Source organism: Hesperophylax consimilis, chromosome 20, assembly GCF_061612785.1.
Source record: "Hesperophylax consimilis isolate HC1 chromosome 20, BYU_Hcon_1.0, whole genome shotgun sequence".
Lineage (NCBI taxonomy): Eukaryota > Metazoa > Arthropoda > Insecta > Trichoptera > Limnephilidae > Hesperophylax > Hesperophylax consimilis.
In genome coordinates, this window is record NC_142855.1 from 22,963,392 (window position 1) to 22,977,252 (window position 13,861).

The 13,861-nt window shown below is 33.5% G+C and overlaps 1 protein-coding gene across 2 annotated transcripts in view; it reads right to left on the reverse strand.

The window, feature by feature from the left end:
• Window positions 1-8,132: 8,132 nt before the first annotated feature.
• Gbs-70E (Glycogen binding subunit 70E) overlaps window positions 8,133-13,861 on the reverse strand; it is a 42,387-nt gene continuing 36,658 nt past the window's right edge. For both annotated transcript variants that reach the window (XM_089643675.1, XM_089643674.1), the window contains exon 2: window positions 8,133-11,757. In XM_089643675.1, coding sequence (XP_089499801.1) covers window positions 10,528-11,388 — 861 coding nt within the window. In that variant the 5' untranslated portion in view covers window positions 11,389-11,757 and the 3' untranslated portion in view covers window positions 8,133-10,527. The remainder of the gene's footprint in view (window positions 11,758-13,861) is intronic.

Below are 13,861 nucleotides of genomic sequence, written 5' to 3' on the forward strand. Positions count from 1 at the left end.
AGAAATACTACTCACGTAGACCGTAATTCTGGTTATACATAGACAAATTAAGGCGATGCACTACGTCGTGTAATATTTTAAATTGAGCCGCTATCAATAACAACCCTTAAGTAGATGGCGATAAGGTTTACATTCCCGCTTAACACCATCCGCCTGTTTTGATTTATGCAAGAAAAAAACATTGCCAAAAAGTGCCTTTTATTTTATTTTCTGGATGTTCAGGCATAAATATTTAATTTTTTTCCAGTCGTTTTATAAATAACTTAATTTTCCACACTATACAATAAAATAATAACCGAAAATGGGTTCGTAAGTAGGAGATTTTGAACTTTAAAGCAGTTTTCATAGGCCTTATACATTATTTTTTTCTGGGCTTATAAAAAGACTTATCTAAAAAATACTCGATTACTTCAAAGGCCAAGATGTATTCTACTCGCAGTATTTAATTAAAGCATTTGAAACATTTCTAGGCGACCAAATTTTCAAACCAAAAACACATGATTTTGCATTACTACGTATGGCATCGCCTTAAGAACATTCCTCTATTAAAATCAAAGACAAAGGTGTAATATTAGTTATTTCTAAGCTTCCGACTTATGTACGGATTATGTTTCAAGCCGTGCTAAGCTCGACATTTACAACCAAGCCTACCTTTAAATTAACTGATAAACCGGGCCTTAGTAATATATTTATATAATAATTTTAGTAGATATTAGTCCCACGTTTCCTTCTGCGAATCTCGAGTGCTAGGAGGTAATAAACGCAGATGTTGGCTCGATTCTGTGCCAAATATTCCTCGATAAAGTGTTCAACAAACTGAAGATAAAATCCGTTTTATTACGATATGACGCTATATATATTTGATGTTCCAAATTTAAACATTCAAGCGTGGAAATTTCGAGAATGTAAGCAATTTGAGACTATGGTCAGTTTCTGATTCAGATGACTTCATTTCTTATCGAATGTTGGCTAATATCAGAGAAATATTTCTCCTGTAGCAAGCTGAATTATTGCAGAGGTGAAATCGGTCATTAAACATAGCTTAAGCTAAGAAGTTTCGATTGTAAATAGTGGTATTTTGCTAGGGCGATACTGAGAGTATTTTCCACCATTTAATATGGCATTTAATGACGCAATAAGCTGAAAATAGACGTCGGGGATGCATCAGAAAGTTAAGCACAATATCCCTGCAAGAAACGCGTGATGATTGATGAAATTTTGAACACTCGACCTTCAAAACAAGAAAAGGTCACCCCATCTTCTTTTTACATCCCTTAAGGCGATGCACTACGTCGTGTAATATTTTAAATTGAGCCGCTATCAATAACAACCCTTACGTAGATGGCGATAAGGTTTAACTGTTTTGATTTATGCAAGAAAAAAACATGGCCAAAAAGTGTCTTTATTTTATTTTGTGGATGTTCAGGCATAAATATTTAATTTTTTTCAGATCATTTTATAAATAACTTAATTTGCCACATTATCCAATAAAATCATGACCGAAAATGGGTACGTAAGTAGGAGATTTTGAACTTTAAAGCAGTTTTCATAGGCCTTATACATTATTTTTTTCTGTGCTTATAAAAAGACTTATCTAATAAACACTCGATTATTTCAAAGGCCAAGATATATTCTACTCGCAGTATTTAATTAAAGCATCTGAAACATTTCTAGGCGACCAAATTTTCAAACCAAAAACACATGATTTTGCATTACTACATATGGCATCGCCTTAAAGTAGAATTTTAATACTTCTTGATGAAATTTTGCACACTTTTTTTTTCAAATAATATCTAATTACATCTGATTTCGAAAACTCTGTGTAAATCTCGAGCTACGCCGGGGACTTCCACCAATAATATAACAATAATTAAGTCAGTGTTAAATGATTGAGCAACAAAAGCCAACTTATGCATCAATTATTTTTTTTTAAATTTAAGCTAAAAATAAACGTCTTGCGTTTTGTTTGCTCTCAATGTGAACGAGGACATTTCTTTAGCAGATATCTTCAAGAATTTTTCAGTTCATTGAACGTTTTTTGAAAATTATTTTAGTGATTATGATTTTTTAAATAAATTTGAATACTTTGAGAAATGCTAAAGGTTAAGACAACATCATCATTACATTCAACTGACAAAAGTTGCTATATTTGTTGGAGGTTAGACTACAATCGTTCTAGAAGTGTTTTTTATACCTCTATATCTCTAAACCCGGCGTTACTGGGGGTTATCTTTATGAGATAGATATATACCTTGAAAGACTTTTTTGTAGGCCTTTTTAAGATATACAATTCCGTAGTACATTATTTTGATGTATCTCATAAGGTTTAGCCAGAGTTAGCAATGTAAGCGTCCGAAAATATTTTTTACGACTTGATTACAAAACATCGACTTTTCTCTACGTTCTATAAATATAATATGCATGTATTATATATGAAAACCTTCCGGAAGAAATTCTCTAAATTATAGTGAAAACCCTATCAAAATCCGTTGCGTAGTTTAGAAGAACTAAGCGCACAAACAGACGCGTATAGCGACTACTATTTAGAGATATTTTCAGTGGAAAGAGAGGTTAGACAAATAGAGGAGAAATTAGTTTTTGATCTGCTGACAAGACGTGCGAAACGATTCACATTTGTCTATGTTCATTGAACCGAAAATAATATTGGATTTCGCAAAAGAAGTGACAGGTCTGTGCGCCAATGATTTTAGGTACAAGGTCAACGAATTCAGGTCAATAATTTGTGACCTAGACAACACTAAAATGTATGTCCGTGATGTAAGTGCATGTTGACCTCTTCCTTCAAGCGAGAGTTGTGTTATTATTTGAGTTCACTGAGGCGTGTGTAAGATTTCACGGAAGAAAATCTGTATTGCTAATTTATTAAAAATGTCTTAAAAGTGTGATAAAATCCTGATAAAATATTAGTGAATTCCTAATTCAGGGTTTTCCAATAAGAGGTGTTATTTTGAATAGCCCGCTATTTCGGTAGATGTTACTTTTGAAGCTGTCATTTTTTGACATTTGACAAGTAGAAACTACGCCATTAATAAAAATGGAACGATACACGCTTCAACAACGCATTGAAATTATTAAAATTCACTTGAGTGAATCAAATGCAAATCATCTTCAGTGATGAGGCCCATTTCAAGCAAAATTGTCGCATCTGGGGCTCAGAAAACCCAAGAGTTATTGTTGAATAGCCTCTCTATCCTCAACGTGTGACTGTTTGGTGCGGTTTATGGTCCGGCGTAGTCATTGGAACTTACTTTTTCGAAAATGAGGCTGGAGCAACAGTTACGGTGAATGGATTGCGCTATCGAGAGATGATTAATGATTTTTTATGGCCGGAATTGGATGGTATTGATCTGGACAACGTTTACTTTCAACCAAATCGCGCTACGTGCCACACAAGCAACGAAACCATTGATCTTTTACGATTGAATATCAAAATAACATCACTTATTGGAAAACCCTATATATAAAAACACGTGTTCATGCAACTGCACTTGTCTTGATAATATACAATGACGAAAAGCAGAAATATTACGATTTTATGAACACGTTTTCTGACATCACATGCTCGATTTTTTAATAAAAGTTTATTAGGAAAACTATCGATTTATTCGTTAAGGGTCTGCAATCCCGTTTTTAACCGGATTAAAAGTAATTTGAAGAGATTTTAATAATTTACTAATTATTGCTCTTATCGCCATCGCCATATCAAGCAACATTTCTTTTCACTAGGGCGATACTGAAAGTATGTTCTAAAATTCCACCACGGAAGAGAATTTAGTGTAATTTTTGTGGTTGAAAGACATTCTTTTAAATTGGTTTAAACTGGTTTTTCAGTTTTATTCTCAAGGCCAAGGGTTCGTAACTTCACAACATAAAATAAAACAAGAACTACGCACCTACGAGCGACAATTTCAAATTTGTGTGCAGAGACCTGGAAAATTTGCGTTCGCCACTTTCACGAGAATAACGCGAAAATTGCCGATATTTGATTTTTTCACGAGAATAACGAGAAATTTGTCATCGAAACGTGAAAACGCGAATTTTGGTGATATCACGAGAATAACGTGAAAACACGCATTTAGCCATTTTCACGAGAATAACGCGAATATCGTCATTTGCGGTTTTCACAAAAATAACGTGGCATTCGTAGTTTTCACGTGAAAACGTGTATTTTGAGAAATTAACGAATTTTACATGAAACGTGTTTTTCTTATACTTTTGTTGGAAAATATCACAGTTTTCTCAAAAATTCCACTAAAAATAACGCAAATTTATCAGAAAATAACGCAAAATTTCTGGTGTATTTTCTATTTAATGTTTTAAGAATATATCAAAATTTAAAAGCATTTCTTCAAATTTCTACAAGAGATAAAAGTACTTTCTCATATTTTACAAGACTATTATTTTGAATCTATGATTATCATTTGAAATGCGTTCGTATATACATTATGAGTAAATTTTGATTCTTTCAACTACTTGAATTTACTTCTCAAAATTAACCCTAAGAAATATTAAAAAAAACACATTTCAAATATGGAATTAAAAAAATTTTATTATAAAAAAAATCTTATATTTAATAGGTAGGTACTTTATCATATAAATTTAAATTCAAAACAAATTTAAGATCATTGAACCATAGTTACAACAGACAGACAAAAAAACTGAAATTACTATGACATAAATAACATACGTAAAAAGTTACTACCCGGTTTCGCACGAGGGTTGATATTATTTCGTAACATTTTTTCATCATCAAGTTTTATTTTGAAAAAAATCAATTACCCGTAATTAGCCATTATTTAATGGCTCATGATTGACATCAACAAACAAATTTAAAAAAAAGTTGCGGTGACAGCGAAATTATAGACTAAATGAATGGTGCAAATTTCATGATGCCAGAGCTCATTTTAAGAAATGTTTTCGTCCTTAAGAAAACACAACTGTATCTAAAATATTTCTGTTATATATCAAAGTATGAAATTAAGGAAAATTTTGTTAACCTTTCCGACACCCCTGTTGACAAACTATGATACAATAATATTATATTAGTCGAACGCCCCCTCATTGAAAATCTTATTTCTTGAATTTCTGAGCAAAATATCTTTATGACATGAAGAATTGGATATTTGCCAAATTCTTTCTACGGGCGCCAAACTTCTGACAAAAAAAACTTATTTAAAATTTAATGTACACGTTTTAAAATAAATGATAAATTAACTATTAATGATTTTAAAGGTATTGAAAACAGAGTTGAGACATACACAGTGCTTACACAGATGCTTTGCTTGATACAGCATGTTTCAAACGATATCGAATAGTAAAAATTACTAAATAAATCATTTTTAATTAATTGAAATTTTCAAATTTGAACAACGTAAGACAATCAGGTAAACAAGATAAGCACTTGTTTCTCAGTGAAGTTTGGCAAGAAAATCGCTGTAGGAAGTGTATATATATATTCACCAATACACACAATCGCATGTATTCGCACACAACTCTAATAACACGGAGAAAACTCACTGATGTAAAATATTATTAATTTACTAAAAAAATCTGTGGAAAAACACTGGATTGCAGGCCTTTAACGAATGAAATGATAGGTCTCCTAGTAAATTTTCAGTAAAACACGAATACGAACACGTGTTCATAAAAATTCTAATATTTTTGCATTTCGTTATTGTATTTCGACAAACGCAGGTGCATGAACACGTGTTCCGATTTATTAGGAATCTACTAAAAGCTTAATAGGAAACGAACTGTAATAAATAAAAAAAAATTGTATTTTAAAGGTTCTACCGACTTATTGGTCCCTCGACAATTATTGATCCCCCGGCAATTCGTTCCCGTCATTTGACCCCCCCGGACAGTTGAAACCCCAAAGATTCTGTAAGTATTGTTCGTACATATCATTATTAGTTTGTTATAAATATATTTTAGGATGGAAACAAATTTATATATACATAGCTAATACTTGGAGCAGGTAGATGAGTATGTGTACTTAGGAAGTATGTTCTAGAGAGATGGGAAGGCTGACAGAGATATTGAAACAAGGGGAAATGCAAGTAACTCCATTAATGGAGGACTGAACGCAGTTGGCGCTAGCAAAAATTGTCCAAAGAAGCGAAGTTAGCAGTCCACAATAGAGTGCTGGTACCTACCCTAATGTACGGAAGTGAGGCTTGCAACTAGCAGAGAAAGGATGAAAGTAGATTGAATGCTGTAGAAATGAGATCCCTGAGGCGTATGTGTGGTAAAACCATTTGTGATCGTGTGAGAAATGTGGAGTACCGCAAAGAGTGCAAGACTGATGTAAGCGTAATGAGTAAGATCAAGAAAGGGAAGCTTAGATGGTTTGGGAATGTAGAGCGAATGAAAGGAGTGTAAGGAGAATATATGAATCGAATGCGAATGGTGGCAGAAGTCGGGGACGCCCGAGGAAGACATAGCACGATCAAGTTAGTCAGATACTTGAGTCGGGCCTTGTCAACGAGACGATGTATGAATGTGAATGAGGCAATAACTGTGTTCCAAGATCGAGTTGTTTGGCGGTCCGTCCTTTCTGCCTACCCCTGCGGGGAAACGGCGTTATGATTAGTTACTTAGCTCTTATGGTTAGGTTAGGTAAAGATATTATGAAGGATTCATTTTCTGGGAGTTCAATTTCCGAGGGGTCAATTGTCCAGGGGGATCAACTGGCAAAGAGATCAACTGTCCCCCCGGACAAATTTATAAAACAATATTGCTCTCATCGTTAGATTAGGTCAGTATCAATAAAATAGATTGCTATTATGGTTAGGTTAGGTAAATTATTAAGTGAATAAGCAGTTTTTTGCCATTTTCACAAGAATAACGCGAAAAAACGCATTTTGCCATTTCCACTAGAATAACGCGAAATGCGTCATTTTTATGTGAAAACGCATTTTTGCTGTTTTCATATCCTTGAAACTTTGGAAGATCAATTTCCGAGGGGTATATTTGTACGGGCGATCAATTGGCAGAGGTATCAACTATCCGGGGGATCAATTGACGGGGGATCAATCGTCAAGGAATCATTTTATCAATAATTTAATTCACATTTTATGAACGCGGTATAAAATAAAAATCATTATTTTAATAAATTTAATCTGTATTAAATATTTGACACCAATTGATGGATCTAGTGCAATCGAAATTTTTAAATAACATTGAATTTTAAATAAAGGTCACCTTTAGAATTATTAAAAATGGATGAATTATTATTGACATATTATTGATTAAATAAAATAAACAGTAATAGAGTTTCTGTTACATTTACAAGGTGGGGAAAAAAATGCCATTATGTGAATGTGCCATAATTTTTCCAAATGTTATGGTGATTTGACATTTATATTGTAGACAGATAGAGAATTAGTTGACAACAAACAATGGAGCGATACGCACCTGAAGAACGCCGAATTATTGTTACGGCTTATTTGACCAATTTCCGATCTGTTGTTTTAACGCAGGAGGGGCAAAATTAATATCATAATGTGAATGTGACATAATTTTTGCAAATGACTTCAAATGTCATTGAACTTTGACATTTATGCTGTAGACAGATAGAGAATTAGTTGACAACAATCAATGGAGCGATACGCACCTGAAGAACGCGGAATTATTGTTACGGCTTATTTGACCAATTTCCGATCTGTTGTTTTAACGCAGGTGGAGCAAAGTATATGTATCGATAGTGCCGCAAATGGGTATTACTGATTTTTTGCATTTTCATTAAGTGACAGATCGTTATTTGTTAAAAAAAAATGTATTTTTCATATTGCCGGCACTATGCTATGACAGTTACTATAATAAGAATGGTATATATCCCGAACTTAAACGACCGTACAAAATTTATACCGCAATTATGAGTAAGAAGAAAAGTTAAGCCTTTGATTGTTAACTCTTTTTAAATTTCGATAATAACAAAAATAAATATTCTTTTATGCATTGCAGGATTCCAGACATTAAAATCAATCATAGTTAATAATTAATATTCACAAATTAATAACAATTATATACTTAGTATGGCCAACTTAACAAATTAATTTTACATAACATCTTAAATCTAAGATAAAATTAATAATATAAATTATCTCAAGTCACCAGGACTTTTTTTATTAATATTAAAACAGTTAAAACGACAATTTTATGTATAATAAAATGACAATTTTAAATTATTCATTTTACTGTAATTCAGCACAATGTCTCAATCATTAAAAAAGAAATAAATAATAAAAATAATGTCACTGTATAAAACATGCTTATTAAAAAATGTTTATACTTAATTTTTTTTGAAAATTTAATAATTTCACCATCAAAGGAATTTATTAGATTATTATTTTAAAATATTATTTAGTCGCGTAACGTTTCTTTCTCCTTATTCAGACATATTTTCTTACAGCTTTGCAGTGTACATCTTCAGAACAAAGCATTAACTAAGTTCTGATAAATGTTACAAGTTTGCTCTACAAGCAATCATTTTTTGTAAAAAAAATCTATGATTTAATCGAAGTTCTACGCCATAAAACGTATTTAATCAAAATTGTAATTATGCTATCCTTACATAAATTCATTTTTTAATCGATTTTAATATTTTAATTTCTCACTTATACAGTGTGTCCGGAATTACATCAAATCATATAAAGAACCAATTTTTGGAGTTCATTTACACCAAAAATAAAATCAAAAAAGTTATATCACAAAAACTACTCCTAATGTGGTAAATCAACTGTTTCACTCTTGTACTACAAGTTTCAGGACACCGTGTATACGCTACGCTAATATGCATTGTATTTATGTACGTATGGTGAGTTTTCTGGGGCTAACTTTTATAGCTGACTGACTTATAATGTTCTTTAGGAGATGTTTAGCGAGTATGAATTAGAATTCAAAACATGTCAAATTATAAAAAAATATATTTGTGTTAGGTTGGCATAATGACATTTTTGATTTTAATGCCATTTATATGCTAGATCTTCGACGGAATCACAGAATTCGTATCATTTTTATCAGAATTTTATCGCTGATATGAACGGTATCACTTCTGCGACAATAAAACAAAATAAAACAACACTTTTTACGGTGAACGGATAACTTAACATGATTATAATTCAACACACCTTTAAGAAGTGATATAAAGTCATGAAAAGTGATGAAACAAAAAATAGGTTAAATAGGTTACGTAGATAAAGTTATATGTTAGTTTTGTTCATCGCTTTTAATGACATTTTTAAAGGAGCGTTGTATCACACGGAGAAAAAAGAATACTGCTAATTTAATAAAAATCTCTTCAAATCATTAGTAATCCGGTTAAAAACGGGATTGCAGGCCGTTTCCTCATAAACTATTAGTAAAATCCTAATATATCGGAAGAAGTTTTCATGCACCATGTTAATATACATAGAATGCTGAAATATTAGTTTTTTATGAACACGTGTTCCGACATAGTGATAATAAGTTTGTATTTTTACTAACAGCAATGCAATTTATCCTACTATCCCGTTTTCAACCGGATTACAAATAATTTGAAGAGATTCTTAATATTTAATTACTGAAGATAATATTAGCGAAATGATGTCCCGGATGCGCCCGTATTTTTCTATTTTAAATTAGCAATTGTTTTCTCCGTGCATGAAATCATTTTTTACACATCTACCCTGATGATGATCACTGCAAAGCAGTTCGAAACGTTGTCTCAAGAAGCAAGATACGTTACAATAACATAAAAAAATATCTCATGATTATAAACACACTGTTATCTGATACTTTAAAGTGATGATTCGTATAGAAAAAAACAGTTCATGTTTTGGGTGTAATTAATAAATTAGTAATTGAAATAATCTTACATTAAATATATTGTATAAACGAGGAGATTCATTAAATGCAATAACAGCTAGATGACCTTTGCCTGTTTTGTTATCGAGGATTAATTCCTTTTTCTTATCACTTATCAGAGTGCCTATGTCAACCAATTAATCCCGTTTCTATTTTTGTCAATTTCTTCAAAATAGCTGCAATATGATAACTGCCAATTGAAATCGGTTGATTTCTAGAAACTATATGTATTTAAGACAAAATTGGCATTATTGGAGAATTTTAAGGCTTGATTTTTAATAATAACACTGAGAATATGGGGAATCCATAGGGTCTGGATTCCAACACACGTATATTAGACTGTGCCAGTGTGTACATTTCAAAATGTTAACATTCTCGAATGCCTCGATATTAAAAGTGAAAAATATAAACAAAATCTTAACACAACTAATTTGTTTTGATTGTAAAACGCACTGTTGAAAATAATAGTTAACAAATACCTGATTTCACAGCATCGTTCAGATGCTACAATTGAAAACCAACGTTATTTGTGTCTGCCTAACTTTAGCGACTGGCTTTAAAAGAGTCCTGTCAAATATATCAACTTGTCTCCCGTTTGAGAATACCTTTTCAAAGGCGTCTCTCTCCTGAGGTTAGCTCGGAAGGAGCCCGTATTGAATATCACCAATAGGGGACATCGCTTGGGCTACCGTGCCAAGCTGCGTATTCAGACCAGATGGCTGGCCTGTACCCTCGCTGAACAGCAGGTGGAGGAGAAGCAGCTCTCACTTCTTCCCTTCTTGAGACGGTGTAATTGCTACCTCCATTGCTATCCCAATGTTCCTCCTCTTGGCAACGAAAGCAAACGCAGAAATCTAGACGGTTCGAAGCGACAGGCAACATAACTCTAAAACTGAACGTATCGTAGATAGTATAAGCGCCAGATGATACGACAGGGGTATCGACATACGTGCAGAAAGCGTCTTCAGAAGTCACCCAGTTGTCTGCAGACCATCTGATCAACACTTCTTTATGGAAGCCGATGTTTTTTACCTTCACAGTCCCTGTTAGAAATCCTTCTTTTTCTTTGATGATGACGTTTTCTAGAGACACGTTTTCATCGTTGATCCGTCTTCTGAAGTCCACGTAATCCGATGCAGGTTGTGAGAAGCTCAGTTGCCAGGCTTTTGGCGCTGGAGGTGTTACGGCGGCAGGTCTGAGACTCCAGTGTGGTGGCACGTGGGATGGTTCCCACATCACCCTGACTTGGGTAAGTGCTAAGCCATGATCGTCTGCGAAGATGACCCTCTTTTTGGTGCCTGCCGGTGGTGCTGGCACACCTGGTCGAAGGCATGGTCTAGGTGCTTGTCTCGGAGCGTTCGCCTTCACGCAAAGCGAAGGCGAAGAGTGTCTTGAAGGCAATAACTTTTGAACGGATCCACACGCATTTCCTCCCAATCTGAATGGATGACCAGAATATTCTGGCAGGAATCCTGCTGGAGGACTGTGCCCGTAAAGTGGGAAACTATGAGATGCCAACATCTTGAGTTTCTCAATTCTTGAAGAGGTATCAAAACAAACCTTTAAAAAAGCTTTGCTTTCTTCAGTTCTTATTCTATTCTATCAGTTCCGGCAACAGATAGCCTCTCGACTCCGTCTTTTGAACTATTCTATCCTTATCAGCATGGTTTTTATTCAATCTTCTTCTATCTTTGAGGTATTTTGTTCATCTAGATTGTCTTCAACAATTCCACATTTCTTATCTGAATGGTTGATTTGATTTCTGAAGTTTTTTCTATGGTAATTGAATAGGTCTCAGATATATCTAGTGAACCGGCGATATATTTCCATAATATCTTTCCGTGTATTTTGGTTGGTTGAACTGGTTCCAAGTTCTTCGCTGACTCTTATCTGAAACAAGATACAATACGCGAATTAGATAAATAGTATTAATTGGCACAAGCTGTGGAAAAATACAAGACATTATCATCTGTTCGGGCAATGTAATCTTTATTTGTTAAGCAACATTCCTAAAGAAGCACAGTTTTTTAAACATCTTTGAATTTAATGTATATAACACAAATTTGCTATCCGTCTCTATCTGTTTATGCGCTTAATTCTTCTAAACTACGCAACGAATTTTGATAGGGTTTTCATTATCACTTAGAGAATTTCTTCCGGAAGGTTTATGTATTTATATATACGCCTAAAAAGGCTTTTAAATAAAAGTGATACATGATGCAGTGTACATATGAGAATATCTGTATTATACAGGAGATACTGACAGTAAATAGATGTAATCCATTGTCAAGAAAGTACAAAATACACAGTTTTAAAATTGTGATTACAAGTATAATGAGAAAATATGAAGCAATATTAGTAAAACGTAAGACAAAACAATAAAACTAATTTACCAACGCTACTCTAATTTGTAGGATTCGACAAAGTGTTGGTGTAGATTATGCTTGATTCTATAAATGGAGTCAATAAATAAATCAATAGCACCCCCATACTTGTTGCCCAGATCATGCATCCTATTGGTCAGTGAGTGTGTCTGATAGTTGTTCGTGTATGTATTGCAGAAGAATGTTATATTTTGTCTTGTATTACTAGTCGGCACATGGAGTTTAATAGTGGCAACGATGGCAGGACTATCAATTAAGTTGTTAATGACTGTGTGTAACACAACCAGGTCTGAAATAATTCTCCTGTCAGACACTGTTATTAGATGCAATTGATTCATCAAACTGACATAATTAATGTAATCAATAGGAATTCTGACCTTAAAATTTACGTACTTGAAAGCTACAAGCCACCGAAGTGGAAATGGGCCTCATCACTCAAGATGATTTGCATTTGAATCACTCGAGTGAATTTTAATTATTTCAATGCGTTGTTGAAGCGTGATCGTTCCATTTTTATTAATGGCGTAGTTTCTACTTGTCAAATGTCAAAAAATGACAGCTTCAAAAGTAATATCTACCGAAATAGCGGGCTATTAAAAATAACACCTCTTTTTGAAAAACCCTGTATAATACATGCATATAGTCAAGCAACGCTGGGTAAACGTCAGCCAATTTATAATAAATTAAATTCCTAACTTGTCAATGACTCACTTTTTACGTAATCTCAATTTTGGCATTTTCTCGGTAAAGTTTGGCGACGAAAAAATAACTTTGTAAATTTTGATATCTGTATTTATTTTGTTTTCATTTTCTATTTTGACTATTTTAAATTGACCATGAATATATTTGAGGATTCAGGCAGAGCCAAAAAAATTCTCGCCGTAACAAAATTAGATTTGTTTACAACGATATAATGTTTTGTTGGCGTTGTTCGTTTGCTGGCCCTTTGTCGACCAAAAAAATCTAAATGAGAATATATGACGCAAAATTGAATGATTTAGTCGGGGATGGGATCGGAGCTCATAACCGGGGTTTCAAAATATTCACACATTTCAGAACACCTTCGTAACCTTCACTGGCTGAAGTGCCCTGAAAGAATCCAGTACAAATTGTGCTGGAGGGTGTTTAAATCCATCAATGAAATGGCCCCACCCTACATCTCTGAACTATGCGTCCCGGAAAACAATCTGCTCTTAAACAGTCAACTCTTAGATCAGCAACATCATCAGCTGTAGGCAGACTGATGGAACCTAAGCGCAAGCCAAATACTAAGTTTGGTGATCGCGCTTTCGGAGTATCTGGGCCGAAGGCTTGGAATAAACTCCCTCCGGAACTATGATCCATAACAAGTCCAACAGAATTCAGGTCTAAACTAAAAACTTACCTTTTTAAGCTGTCGTACCCTTAAATTGAATATACCATTAATAAGAGAAAGTCCAATTATATTCAATTTTCCAATTATGTCCTAAATCCTGTATCTAAATTTCGCTAATAAACAATTAGATAATTTTAATGAAGTGTTAATCTCAAGTGACCTACCAGGTAAGTATTGTACTGTATATTTTCTCCATAAATAGTTAAGTAATAACATAGATCACTGTAGAAATGTA